The sequence below is a fragment of the Amblyomma americanum genome, chromosome 1, assembly GCF_052857255.1.
Source record: "Amblyomma americanum isolate KBUSLIRL-KWMA chromosome 1, ASM5285725v1, whole genome shotgun sequence".
Taxonomy (NCBI): domain Eukaryota; kingdom Metazoa; phylum Arthropoda; class Arachnida; order Ixodida; family Ixodidae; genus Amblyomma; species Amblyomma americanum.
In genome coordinates this window covers 14,214,172-14,227,483 of record NC_135497.1, presented here as the reverse complement: position 1 = coordinate 14,227,483, position 13,312 = coordinate 14,214,172, and the positions used below count along the sequence as shown (strand labels likewise).

General features: G+C 46.2%; 1 protein-coding gene across 2 annotated transcripts in view; it reads left to right on the top strand.

The window, feature by feature from the left end:
• Positions 1 to 13,312, top strand: part of Pi4KIIalpha (phosphatidylinositol 4-kinase II alpha) — a 37,489-nt gene that overhangs the window by 20,755 nt on the left and 3,422 nt on the right. For both annotated transcript variants that reach the window (XM_077643091.1, XM_077643086.1), the window contains exon 8: positions 7,918 to 7,977. In XM_077643091.1, the coding sequence (XP_077499217.1) occupies positions 7,918 to 7,977 (60 nt within the window). The remainder of the gene's footprint in view (positions 1 to 7,917; positions 7,978 to 13,312) is intronic.

Sequence of the window (13,312 nt, the reverse complement as noted above, 5' to 3'; positions counted from 1 at the left end):
GTCGATGCCAGAATGTTTGAGCATCCGCCTCGTTTACGGGATGTGCGGACCTGATCCCCAGTGCTGCCGGATTCGAGCTTTACCCTGTAAGCGTGTTTCACATGCAAGCGAAAATGCCAGCGAATCCTGTCGCCGCAACGTAAAAACCTGTTTTGACCTGTCGCGGCGGCTCGGCCGGCCAGAGCGAAGGGGTTCCAACAAGTTGGAAATGTTCTCAGCGACAGCTCCACCCTCCTACCAATGACTGCACGGTGGAAAAGCCACGTGACAAGGGGATTCGTGCAGGAAAGGCAATGTTTGGCACGCATGTGCGAACTTAAAAAAATGATATTAGTGGCATCAAAATAAGTAGTAGTTGATATTTAACTAACAAGAGTTCTTTATCTCTTAAGAAAATTTGAGCAATCTTGGGAAAATAATTCATGAACATTGTCCATGTTGATGGTTGCAAACCACCGGAAACAACCGCGAGCTCGTATTCTTTGCCAGCAACACTGGGATTCACAGCGGCAGTAAATGCTATGGAGCGACGCATGTGAAACGGAACCTTGCGAAAAGCATCGCTGCGCCGAGCCGCTGGTCGCTCAATCGCTTGCATGTGAACTGCCCTGCACTGGTGCTCAGCTTATCTGGGGTTAACTGCTTGGGAAATGGGTCTAAAGAAAAATGGCTTGTGCCATGGCACTCTTTGGCCCAAGGTGCATTATTGTGCTGATGTCAGGAAATAGATGTTCAGTTCTTAAGTTTTTGTTTTCTTGTAAGTAACTTTGTCGACATAGCAGGCAGTTTACTTTTTTTTTTCTTGACGATTTGTCTTTAAAAGCTTTGGTTGGTGGATTTTTACTTGTCGGGAGGTCAGGTGCTCCAAAATCTGTTTTTCTATTTCACTTCCTTTGAAATGCAGCCATTATGGTTCAGTAAAACTATTTGGGCTATTGGTGCATTTTTTATCCAAGGGAACGGAGCAGTGCAAAAACATGCAATCACACAAGAAGGACAAGACACGACACGAGCGCTGACTGACAACTGAATTTTATTGAGCGGAGGCTTGCCTTAAATAAGGCGAGCAACAGAGGTGAAAAAGGAGGAGAGCGGACAATCAATAAGGATACCAGCAAGCACTCAAACGTTAGCTGCTTCCAAAAAGTCTGTTTCAGCTACAAGAAGCGATAACACACGTCATTTCCACACGTCATGGGAATGGCCTAGATCATGACGTGTGGAAAGATCTATGTAGGCGAAACTGGCCGTTGCATCAATGAACGATTGGGGGAACATGCCCGAAATTTAAGTCAATTAAAAGGTAAGTACGCACATTTGGTTGCGCACGTAAATTAAGTGCAGAGGATGCGTGGCTCGTTTGGCTGAGACTAGGATTCTAGGAAAGAGTGCCGACAAGACTGCGCGTGTTAGCCTGGAAGCCTACTATATCAAGAAATATGCAGACACTTGCATCAGCACTCCCTCGTTATCGCTTCTTGTAGCTGAAACAGACTTTTTGGAAGCAGCTAACGTTTGAGTGCTTGCTGGTATCCTTATTGATTGTCCGCTCTCCTCCTTTTTCACCTCTGTTGCTCGCCTTATTTAAGGCAAGCCTCTGCTCAATAAAATTCAGTTGTCAGTCAGCGCTCGTGTCGTGTCTTGTCCTTGTGTGATTGCTTGTTTTTGTGCTGCTCCGTTCCATTATGGTTGCATAGCAAAATCTCAGTCTTGCGTCGCATCCAAATTCCATAGCTGTTGAGTTGCTGTGGCAGATTCTGTGAGAGAAGTGAAAAGTGTTCTAGACGAAACTATTATATGTGGAGTTATGCATTGTACTTGGAATTGTGCCTTAGCAGGGTTTGGGCTAGTGGGTAATCGATACGAGGTTCCATAGCGCACAACAAGGAAGGGACGCAACACGAGCGCTAAACTTCCACCAAACGATTTTTATTTGGTGTTTACAGGTTCATAAAGTAAAAAGAAGGGTACGAGGATAGGAGCATACCAACAATTAGCTTGTCTGCAGCGTGATGTGTCAAAATGTAAAAACAATAAAAGCAGACAAAAAAACTACTTGTGAGCATGTTTCGCACTATCGTCGCTGCCCTGAATCCCAGAAAGCAGTCTTTTTTTTTTTATAATTATACAGAAGGACTGCTAACACAACTTTCCATCCCCACTTTTTCTATTGCCACGGCTTCAATTACTTCTCTCTTTTTTTGACTGCTAAACATCACCAAACATTATTCAAACTTAGGTGTGCACTTGTGAACATGGCAATGATGAGCCAAATTACCAGACCCCTCACCTCTAACATTCACAGAGGTGTGCTTATTTAGGCAGCGGTCTGTCTGCCCTATATACAACTTGCCATACGAAAGCGGTATCTTGTAGACTACGTTGTCGGTACACGGCACAAACGCATTCTTATGCCGTATTGAGCAGGGATTCATACCAATGACGTCCGGGGCAAGTGCCCTTGCAAATGCAGGGCAATATTTCTGGTGCCAACATGCAGACTTTAACTTTTAATTTTCTGTGCAACCTTTTTTAAGGCATGGAAAAGCTTGTGAATATATGGCATTACTACAATTTTGCTGAGACCTTCGCCTTTATCTGTCAATCTGGTGTTTTTGTCCTGCCTGTGAAAGCCTTCTGTTATCACCATTACGGGGTGCCTTTGTAGCCTGCTGCCTGAAGGCGCTCTACCTGATCGCTTTTTTTTTTTTTAGATTGTAAAATGTATTGAAGACAGCATTCATGACTTTGACGCAATCTCATTTCAAAATGAATCTGGTGTGTCGGTTGATAGTTTCTTGAATTTATTGTCCTTGTATCTTACGTAAACTTTGTTAAGTCGAATGGGGAAGTCTACCTGCAAAAAAAAATGGAGTGTGTATTGGTTCTTGTATGGCGGCTGCCCTTAGTTACCTGTTTTTAGCGAGTATGAACAAGAGGCTCCAGAGTAATCTTGGCAGTGAAGTGGTGATTAAAACATTTCGTTTTGTAGGTGATTACTTGGTTGTCATTCGAAAGACCAATGGAAATCTTCAGGTAGCAGAAAGCACAGTCTCTACCTTCGCGGAGTGTCTTAAGTCACTGTCAATTACTCACGAGCTTCCCATACAGGGCACCATCTGTTTCCTTAATCTAAAACTCGTTTCCCTGAGTCGTGTTTGCTGGATGCATGAGCCTAGAGGGAACAAGTTCCTCTTACCTTTTTCCTCGGCACATACGAAGTTGGTTAAGAGAGGAGTGGTACAAACATGCCTTTCTAATGCAGTCAGTAAGTCATGTACATGCCTAATAACGACAAGTTTCAACAATCGGGTAGATCGCCTTCAGGCACCAGGCTACCAAGGCACCTCGTAATAGCGATAACAGAAGGCTTGCACAGGCAGGACAAAAACATGATGTTGACAAATAAAGGCGAAGATCTCAACAAAATCGTAGTAATGCCATATATTCACAAGCTTTCCCATGCCCTCAAAAAGGTTGCACAGAAAAAAGTTTGCATGTTGGCGCCAGAAAGATTGTTCTTTATGTTCAAGGCCATTTGCCTGGACATCACTGATCGGGATCTCTGCTCGATATGGCATAAGAATGCGTTTGTGCCGTGTACCGACAACGTAGTCTACAAGATACCGCGTTCGTGTGGCAAGTTGTGTTTAGGGTAGACAGGCCATTGCCTAAATAAGCACCTCTATGAATGTTAGAGATGAGGGGTCTGGTAATTTGGCTCATCATTGCCATGTTCACAAGTGCGCACCTAAGTTTGAAGAATATTTGGTGATAGGCAAGCATGGCAGTCAAAAAACGGGAGAAGTAATTGAAGCCGTGGCAATGGAAAAAGTGGGGTTGGAAAGTTTTGTTAGCAGTCCTTCTGTATCATTATCAAAAAAAGACAGCTTTCTGGGGTTCAGAGCAGCGGCGATTATGTGAAACATGCTCACTAGTAGTTTTTTGTGTGCTTTTGTTGTTTTTACGTTTTGACGAATCATGCTGTTGACAAGATAATTGTTGGTATGCTTCTATCTTACCCTGTTTGTTACTTTATAAAGCTGTAAGCGCCAAATAAAATCGTTTAGTGGAAGTTTAGCGCTCGTGTTGTGTCCCTTCCTTGTTGTATGCTTTGGAACCTCATGGAATTATGCCACTACTTGTTTGACCAATGCTTTTGGAAGCGGTAGAGAGTTGGGCTGTACACTTCCCAATGAAGGTACATTATTTTTCACAAAACGAAAGAAAAGTACAGTTGAAGCCGTATATAACGAAGTCAGTAAAATCTGTAGTTTCTGCGTAAAGTTGAAATTTAGCACCATCGAAATTTATTTCCTGGCATGCAGAGACTTCTCCAAACCATTTTGTGGACCACTCATAGGGAAGACCTTTATTAGTGTTGTGCTTTCTTCGCCATAAACGACAGCGTTGCGTGTTATTCATATGCCCTTAGGAATTACATTGCGTGTCCTTCTGTTGCGAGCTCATGAAATGGCATAAAACATCTGTAGCATCTAGCAAATTGCGGGTGATGGGTATAACTCATTCATCTCAAGTTTTGGTTTCGCTGTCATCGTCGCCCTCCTAACATTGCCCAATTAACTGTGCGTTCAGCTGTAGCCTCGTGGGAAGGCTGGTGATGGTGGGCCATGTCGGCCTTCTCCATGTCAGGGAGAGCACAAAGAATGTCCTCCTGGATGTTGGAATGCTCCAGTCAGCACCTGATGAAATGAAATCGGGCCCTCCAGTTCTTTACCGAGCTTTGGGAGTAGATATCTGCGGCGTGCTACCTTTGAGCACAGGTAGCATGCCACATTCGGCACTGATTTTGGGCTGTATAGCGAGAGTTAGAGCTTCTGGCTCGCTGGCTTAGCTGGCTGTGCAGATGCTTGTGCCTTCTAGTGGATTAGCCCGACACCACATTTACCATCCTCGCCCGTACTAGCACAGGGGGTGTGACGGTAGCATGCTCCATCATCATGCATTTTCATCTGCTGGCCAGGAGGCGCCCACTCTCATGCTGGCACCCTGTCAACCACTCTAGCCATTAGTGAAATTTCATTGCATTGGAAGTGTGGTGAACTTTGTTATGTTGAAGCTAAATATACATGGCATTCTATAGACATGAAGTTGTGAAAACTGCAATATGCTTAATTACATAGAGGTTTAACCGTACAGCGCCTAGATACCGTGCATATTAAGCAAAAGGCACGGCATAGCAAACGAGCAACTTTCTAGCTGCATAAAGCACTTCTGCCTGTCCCCTTGCTCAGGGGGACAGGCAGAAAACATTTTATTAATAAAGTTACAATTATGCAATCCTCAGGAAACATGTAATTTTGTGTGCTGATTCTAAATGTCATTTAATTTATTGTAAATTGAGCAATATTTTATGTCTTCTGTAGAGAGCATTTAAGAGATTTTGCTGCAGGAAACTTGCATGCCACTGATTTTTCTTGACATCAAGGAATGCAAACAAAAATTTGAAATCACTGCGGCAGCCCGCATTGGAGAAATGCGAAAGCATTGTGTTGCATTCCACAAATCACACAGTCGGGGACCGCACCATTCCACTCACGAGGAACGAACGTGCGCACTCGTCGGTGGCGGAAAGGGAACGACTGACGTGGCCCAGAAGTCCTTCTATGTATACACATGCATTGACGTCATGGAACTTTCTAGAACACTGGTTCTTTCCACGGCGCCAGTACAGTCGAGCCCACATATAACGGCCCCACTTAAGCTCTCGCTTATAACGAACGAGACCTGCGTGACCGTCAACATATACATTATTTCAATGGCACGAAATCACATGTATAACGAGCGTCATTAAGCCCTGCTGGTCGGTTACAGCGAACGGCCGGCGTAAACCTGGCACCGTGATACGAGATAACCTGCCTCCGACCCCATTGTGCGCCCGGTGAGCGGCATGTTTACCCGAGACTCATCACAGGATGACTGCCCGCCCCGTTTCGCGCCGCTCTCGAGCAAGCTATCCTTCCCCGCCAACGCGCTTTCCAACATCGCCCTCTCGCCCCTCCTCGCAAATCCGCTTTCCTCTCTTTACTCCCTTGCAAATCCGCGTGTGGCCTCCGCGATCAGCCGCCGTGCCGATCGCGGAGGCCACGCTTCGTGAAGCCGGCCTTCCATGGGAGCCAAGAGGTGGCTCCACTGACGCTCACGGACGCCCCTCATTGGTCTCTCCACTGGCGCTTTGCGTCCGTATCTTTGGCGTGATTGGCTTGATTGCTGCCTGTGCACGTTGCACGTCTACCCCATCGCGCGCTTTTGTCACTCTTGTTGCGGTGCTGACGTTTCGATGGCTTCGTTCAAATCTCGGGCCCTGGTTGTAATTCGGGATGGCGGACGGGAACACCATGCCCATTTCCATTGTATTCAGCTGTAAAGATGATGAAAGTGGCCTGGGCTGAGGAGACGGCCACTGGCGAACGGCACTGCTTCGGCAAGGCCGGCTTCGTCGACACAGTGCCTAATGCTTCGGAAGATGACCAGCTCAGCGGCGATTTGTGGCAGCGCGCTGTCGACTCCGACATGGGAGGGTCATGACATGTTTGGAATGATTTTATTTCTGTCGATGACGACGCCGACACCGCAGAACCGTGCACAAACGAGGGCATCGTTTTTGAAGTGGGAGACGAGAGTGACGTGGAGGTATCGGATGAGGATGAAACTTCGGAGCGAGCACCCATAAGCGCGCCTGTAGCAATTAGCTACATAGAGAGCCTCAGACAGCTTGTGTATGCCAAGGGCCTCCGCGATAGCGCGCTTCTGCTTTAAATAAACTGGAAACCTCCCTCATTGGATCTGCGCTGCAGAAACAGACGTCTATCACAGACTTTTCTGCAAAGAAGAAATTTTGTATTTTTGACAAGCAACTGTTTTTAAAGCTGTGGTCCACTTACTACGATTTTCAAGATATAACGAACAGGTGGCGCGTGACGTTCATGTTCTTTATAAGTGGGCTCGGCTGTACGCGTTCCGTGACATCATCTGGTAACGTCCAGGTGTTATGTCGGCATCTGTGGCTGTTGTGATGTCCAGATGTTATGTTGACGTCCGTGGCTATTGCGACGTCTAAGTGTAATTTTCATGTTTAATTAATTAATTACAACTCATCAACTGAATCTCCCACAGCAAGATTTCATCACGCACTATCTAACACAATCAAACATTTGCATGTTTAGCTTCACATAACGACGTAATCATGTGGACAAGTTTTGCGGATACGAAACACAGGACATAGCCTAGTAATGCTTTAGCATTAATAAGAGTAAAATTATTATCCTGCCTATCACAGAAGTTGAGTTATAACCTTTTGAAGTCTCCACTTAATAAACGAGAAGAAAAGTTCTTGTGTCTGTTTCTGTAGTCGAAACTTAAACACCCTATAACTCAAGTTGTGTGACGGGCAGGATGATAATTTTATCTTTATTGCATTCTTTGATGTCACGAAAAGTAATGCAAGTTCATTGCAGCAAGGTTTCTTAAAAGCTCTCTCCAAAAACTTTCATAACATATTGCATAAGGGCACAAGTACTTGTTTTACATGTGCTTGGTGCATGATGGCCTTAGTTGCCTATGTGCCATAAATACAGCACAACTTGTGTTACATCAAATTAAATGACACAATTAAATCAGCACACTGAAATACATATTCCCTAAAGATTGCATAACTGTGACTTCCTTAATTTTTTTCTTTAAGGCCAAGGTCTCCCCTTAGAATGGTGTATAGTGCCCTTGGTCAGAAAAACAGGGGCAAAATGAGCAGATAACTGCATCTATGATAGTAATGGTGACATGAGCACTCTACAAGTTAAGAAATATACCGTCTTGTTTTTATTTCCACACAATTTTTTTTATGGCTGTCGAGTGTTTCTAAGATGAAAAATTTTTGCCTATTTTCTGCACCTGTAGAAGGACCCTGGTTTTGACAAGAACCTTTTCGAGAAGCAGATGTCGGTGATGCGGGGTCAGGTAAGTAGTTATTCTTAATGTGTGACTAACGATTTCAGTGGTACCACGTATGTAATCTGGGGATTGAAGTGAGGACACAAAATATTATGAGGGCGCTTAATTGTTATTATGCGATAACCATGCATTAGTATTAGGTCTTGTCCTCGCTTGAAGAGCTAAGGTGGCTGCTTTAGCGCATTAATCAGTGAAAGCTGATTGGCAAATTGGCCCTCCAGCCTCTTGGCTACAAGTGTGGATTTCCCCCTCTCCACTTTGCCAACTGTGGCAAGTTCTGCTTCTTGGTCATTTTCTTTCCTCTCCGTCCTCTCTCCACTGTGCCATGTGCCGGTAGGGGGTACAAACACTCTGCCAGACACGTTTTAGTGCGAGAGCACTATTCCAATGGGTAAACCCCGAGCAAGGTGTTGCGGTGTTTGTGCGAAGTGAAATAAATATCTGCAACTGGGATTTGAACTTGGCGCCATGAACAGATCAGCTTCGCTAGCCATTGTGAGAGACCACTAGGCTATCACTGCAGCTGAGCACGCCTCGTGTTAAATGGCAACACACCCTCTCGCTGTGAATTTCGCATCATCTTCATCAACCAATACAGTAAAAGCTCGTTAATTCGAACTCGAAGGGGACTGGAAAATTGTTCGAAATAAGTGAAGTTGAATTATTGAATGGGCGCTAGAATGAGTGATCATTGTGCCCCACCACGCGGCAGAATCCAAAGCAGTCGCATTTAGACTCGTTATTGCGAGTTTGGTGCTACCACACGTTTGTGGTGGGCAATTCTGAGAATTAAATTCATGCGGTCCTAATGGTAAATGAAATAAATTGATCGGCCAGTTATGCGCCAGAAACAAGTACAGGAATGCATTCGCGTGAGCAACGAGCTTTAGTGCTGGAATATAGGGTGCTTTTTATGCTCCAAAACATGTTTATTTGCAGGGAAGGGTTGTCAATGTTAAAAGTAATCAATGATGTGCATTTGCTTGCATCTCTTCTGCTGAGACTTCATCAGCATCATCTGCAGCGTGCCCAAGAGCACCAGCGCAATGTCCAAATTCTCGTTGGCAGAGAAGTAGCGTGCTGCAGCATCGAGCACCGATGCTACTTGACATGCACTTGCCGGTGGCATAGGCTCGTCGCCGCAGTCGGACTCATCACTGTCAGCTGTGCTCGCCACCTGTGAACCCTGTGGCATCTGCGACAGCATGTTGCCTCAATTATATTGGCATCATTTGAGGGCTCCAACTTCTCCACATTGCTGTCCACGTAACTCGCAGCAACAAAAAGCATGACACCGGTGCCCGAACCGCCATCTTGCGTTGTGTACATCATGTGATCGCGACCCAGCAACCATGGCACAACGAAAACCTGGAACGGCTTGCGCTGAAGCATCGGCGGCATAGAGTTTCTTACTATTACCTAGAGGGAAAGCTGTTGCCCCGTCTATGGGAGTTTGCGTGGAGCTTCCTCAAGACCACCTCAGCCACCATGGGCGCTTAAGCATCATGGGACGGAGAGCTACCGACTGCAGAACCGCAACTTTTGGCCAAAAAGTAATGCAAAAATAAATGTTGTTCGATAATCAAGAATGCCGTAACGTTCAATACCCTGTCTATGAATGAGCAGAAAAGCATGCGAATGTTATGTTTGCCCAAAATTAGCAATGGCTTGCTCTCCTATTGGCCAACTATTGTGCACCACAAAATCTAGTATTTCGTGCTTAACAGGCGCACTTTTAAAAAGAAATATGTTTTCAGAAAAAATGTTGTCGCTTACACGTTAAGAGGTTTTTTAATGAAACTTTGAAAAACAAACCTTTTATTAGCGTGGTATGCTGTTGCATTTTCACTACTATGGCTTTTGCGCACTACGTTCGCGCCAAAGTCATCTGCGCACGGGGCACGCCATGGGCGGAATAGGACATCTCAGTAACGCCGTTCTGTGTTCCTGAAAAAATCTGTCTCGCACCAAGTAGCTCACCGGCCCATGATGCTTTGAGCACCCATGATGGCTGAGGTGCAGCGTTGCTAGCTTTCCCTGTAGTTAATAGTAAGAAACTATGATCGGTGGCGCGGGCAAGTGCTCCGGCAGCAAGAACCTGCTTGCTTGCACCGGAGCGCAGGCTCCGCCAGCCTCGTGCACTCGGGTTCTTTTTTTTCCCCATTGTTTTAAATCTCTAGTAAACTTGCAGCGCATTGTACTCGCTATGGGTCAACTTCTATCTATAAGGAGCGGTGTCAGCCAGGGGCTCCTAGGAATTAACCATAGCGGATGCTGGCTTGTTTTCTAATTATCAGGAGTTTTCCGCCATTGAAATACACAGGGCTATGCCGGGACCCGGGCATCAGTTCAGATTAACTGACTTCAAATTAATGAGCTTTTACTGTACTACTATCAAACTCATATGCGAGCTTTGTGGCAGTAGTGACAGAGATACGTGTGCTGCATTCGTTGACCTGGACAATGTTGTGGCAGAAACACTGCACTAGAGCAGTACGTGTTGTTGACAAATGTTTTTGCAGAAACGCGGCACTGGAGCATAGGCCGCTGCCGTACATTGGGTGAATTGGCATTGACGATGAAAAGGTTGAAGACGCTTATAGCTGGCAACTTGGGTCAGTGGCATCCACCTACAAAAAAACTGCTTTCGCACATTTCATGCTTAGCAATGCTAAACTGCCAGTGATTTTTTTCTTCACAGTGGGGCTTTTAATGCTAAGGATTCATGAGGACTGTGCAGAAGAAAAGAACTCAACTGTGTTTGCACGAATACCTATAATGCAAGCATGAGTATAATGCGAGGGGGAGTTTGAGACTTTAGGGAAACAAAAGACCGCTACGATTGTAATGCAAGTTTAGTTCAGGAAAATCATAACCTTGGGGCCATAAATCAAAGGAGGTTGCAGTCAAAAGTGCAGAAGCAATGTTGTTAGTGATAAACACTTCAGCAACATGCAATAGTGTATGGAGGAAAGCCTTCCTCGCTGCCACTGCTTGGTCTCGGTACCCGAGCAAATTTTTCTTTCAACTACGATGTTTCTTTGAAAGCTGCATAATTTACTTTGTAACCACATGGCTGCACTTTGGTTTCCAGCGAATAATTTGATGTTTTCCACTAAAATGGGCACCTAGAATGCAAGGGGCTGGCCTGTATGTAAATCTGGCCTGTTAGTTTGGCTGGCTCTTGAGGCTTGTTTCCAAGGCTTACGATGGAAACAAGTCTCCGAGCTAGCCCGCACTGTTGCATATTATACAATGCTGCTCACATGCGGTGTCATGCCGTTGTTTCGTTGTCACGCCTTGCTTGTGTGCTCATGCGATGGGACTGCATCAGCAGCCGTAACAAAATCGACGCCGCACGTAAGCACATGCCGAAAGACAGCTTCGACCCCGGCCAAGGCGGTCAAACTTCAATGGAGGTGAAATTCTAGAGGCCCATGTGTTGTGCAATGTCGGTGCAAGAACCCCAGGTGGTCGAAATTTCCAGAACCCTTCACTACGGCGTCTCTCATAGCCTCAGTTGCTTTAGGACGTTAAACCCCATAAACCAAACCAAACCTTAAGCACACACAGCGTTATCTGAAAAAGCTCCTGAAAGTTTCTCAAACTGAAGATGACTGCCATTCTTGTGAACGAATGTTGAAAATGCCATTGGGTATGACCACCACTTTTGTGAGCCTATTAGAGCAGCACAAAAATTGGTGTGTGAAACTTTTAACGTGCATAGCCAGGGGCTTAAGTTTGTCAAGTGTTGCTGGTGTGCTGAGAAGAAAAAGTGCTGACAAGATAATTTAAATACTATAGCATGCGCCCATTGCAAGGCCCATAAATGCAGGGCTTAAAGGGACTATGCAATAAATTAATTGAGATTACATAAAGCAGACGAGAGATAGGCATGTCATCACTCGTCACCCCAACGCAAGGATTTTTAAGCTAGCATCAATAACAAGGAAGATATAGACAATTAAAAATTACGCTCCTCCTCTCCTCCTCAACTCGTACACACGGGGCACCAGACAAAAATAAAGAAAACAGGTCTGGGACTGAGCCCCGCCTTTGAATACGTCATCAGATGACGTTCGCTTTGCAACTTCCGGTTGTCACTCCTAGCCCCCCAGCAGCAGCATCGGCGGCGTGGCAGCATATCTCCGGTCTCTCTTCGCTTTCCTGGATTGCGGCGCACGTCGGGTTTCTTTTCTTGTCGTCTGTGGTAGTTAGCAGTAATAAACCCGGACCTCGAGGCACGACTGCTCGCTCTTACGGCCGTGATGGGCTTCAAGCCCTATGCGTGCCCACAAAGAGCCGTGCGAGTGGCTCCGGAACTCCCGACAGAAGGAGGCGGCAGAGGAAAATTGAAACCATATGCGCGTAGGCAATGCTCTGGCCCGCGCTTGCCCGAGAGGGTCACGCGGCGGCACAAGCAGACGATTTTCACTCACGGCTACCGGAAGTGTGCCCGTGACGTCGTGGCTGCCGTGGCTCCAGCGAATGACAGCGTGTGGTGGCCTGGCAACGTCATGGTACAGTGACGTCTTTCTTCCACGATTTTAGTTCCAAAATCGGTCACTACGAGCACACCAATTGGCCCGCGAACGTTTTTTTTCTTTATTTAACGGCTCAGTTCCGAAGACTTATGCTTGGTGTGAATGCTCATTAGCATCATTTCTAAACATAGAAAACATTTACAAGCGACTTTGAATTCTTTGCATAGTCCCTTTAAAGGGACAATGCAGTAACTTAATTGAGATTACGTAAAGCAGACGAGAGATAGGCATTTCATCACTCGTCACCCTAACGCAAGAATTTTTAAGCTAGCATCAATAATAACGAAGATATAGACTATTAAAAATTACGCTCCTCCTCTCTCCCCTCAACTTGTACACGCGGGCCACCAGACAAAAATAAAGAAAACAGCTCTGGGACTGGGCGCCGCCCATGAATACGTCATCCGCTGACATGCCTTTTGCAACTTGCGGTTGTCCCTCCTAGCACCCCAGCAGCAGCGGCGGCAGCGTGATTGCAGCGCGCCTCGGGTTTCTTTGCTTGTCGTCTGTTGTAGTTAGCAGTAATGGACCCGGACCTCGAGGCGCGACTGCTCGCTCTTACGGCCGCGATGGGCATCGAGCCCTATGCGTTCACGCCGTACCGGCTGAACACCAGCGATGACGGTAGCGACTTGGCACAAGCCACTGCGAGTGGCTCCGAACTCCCGACAGAAGGAGGCGGCAGAGGGAAATTGAAGCCATATGCGCGAAGGCAATGCCCTGGCTCGCACTTGCCCGAGAGGGTCGCACGGTGGCACGAGCAGACGATTTTCACGGCTACCGGAAGTGTACCCGTG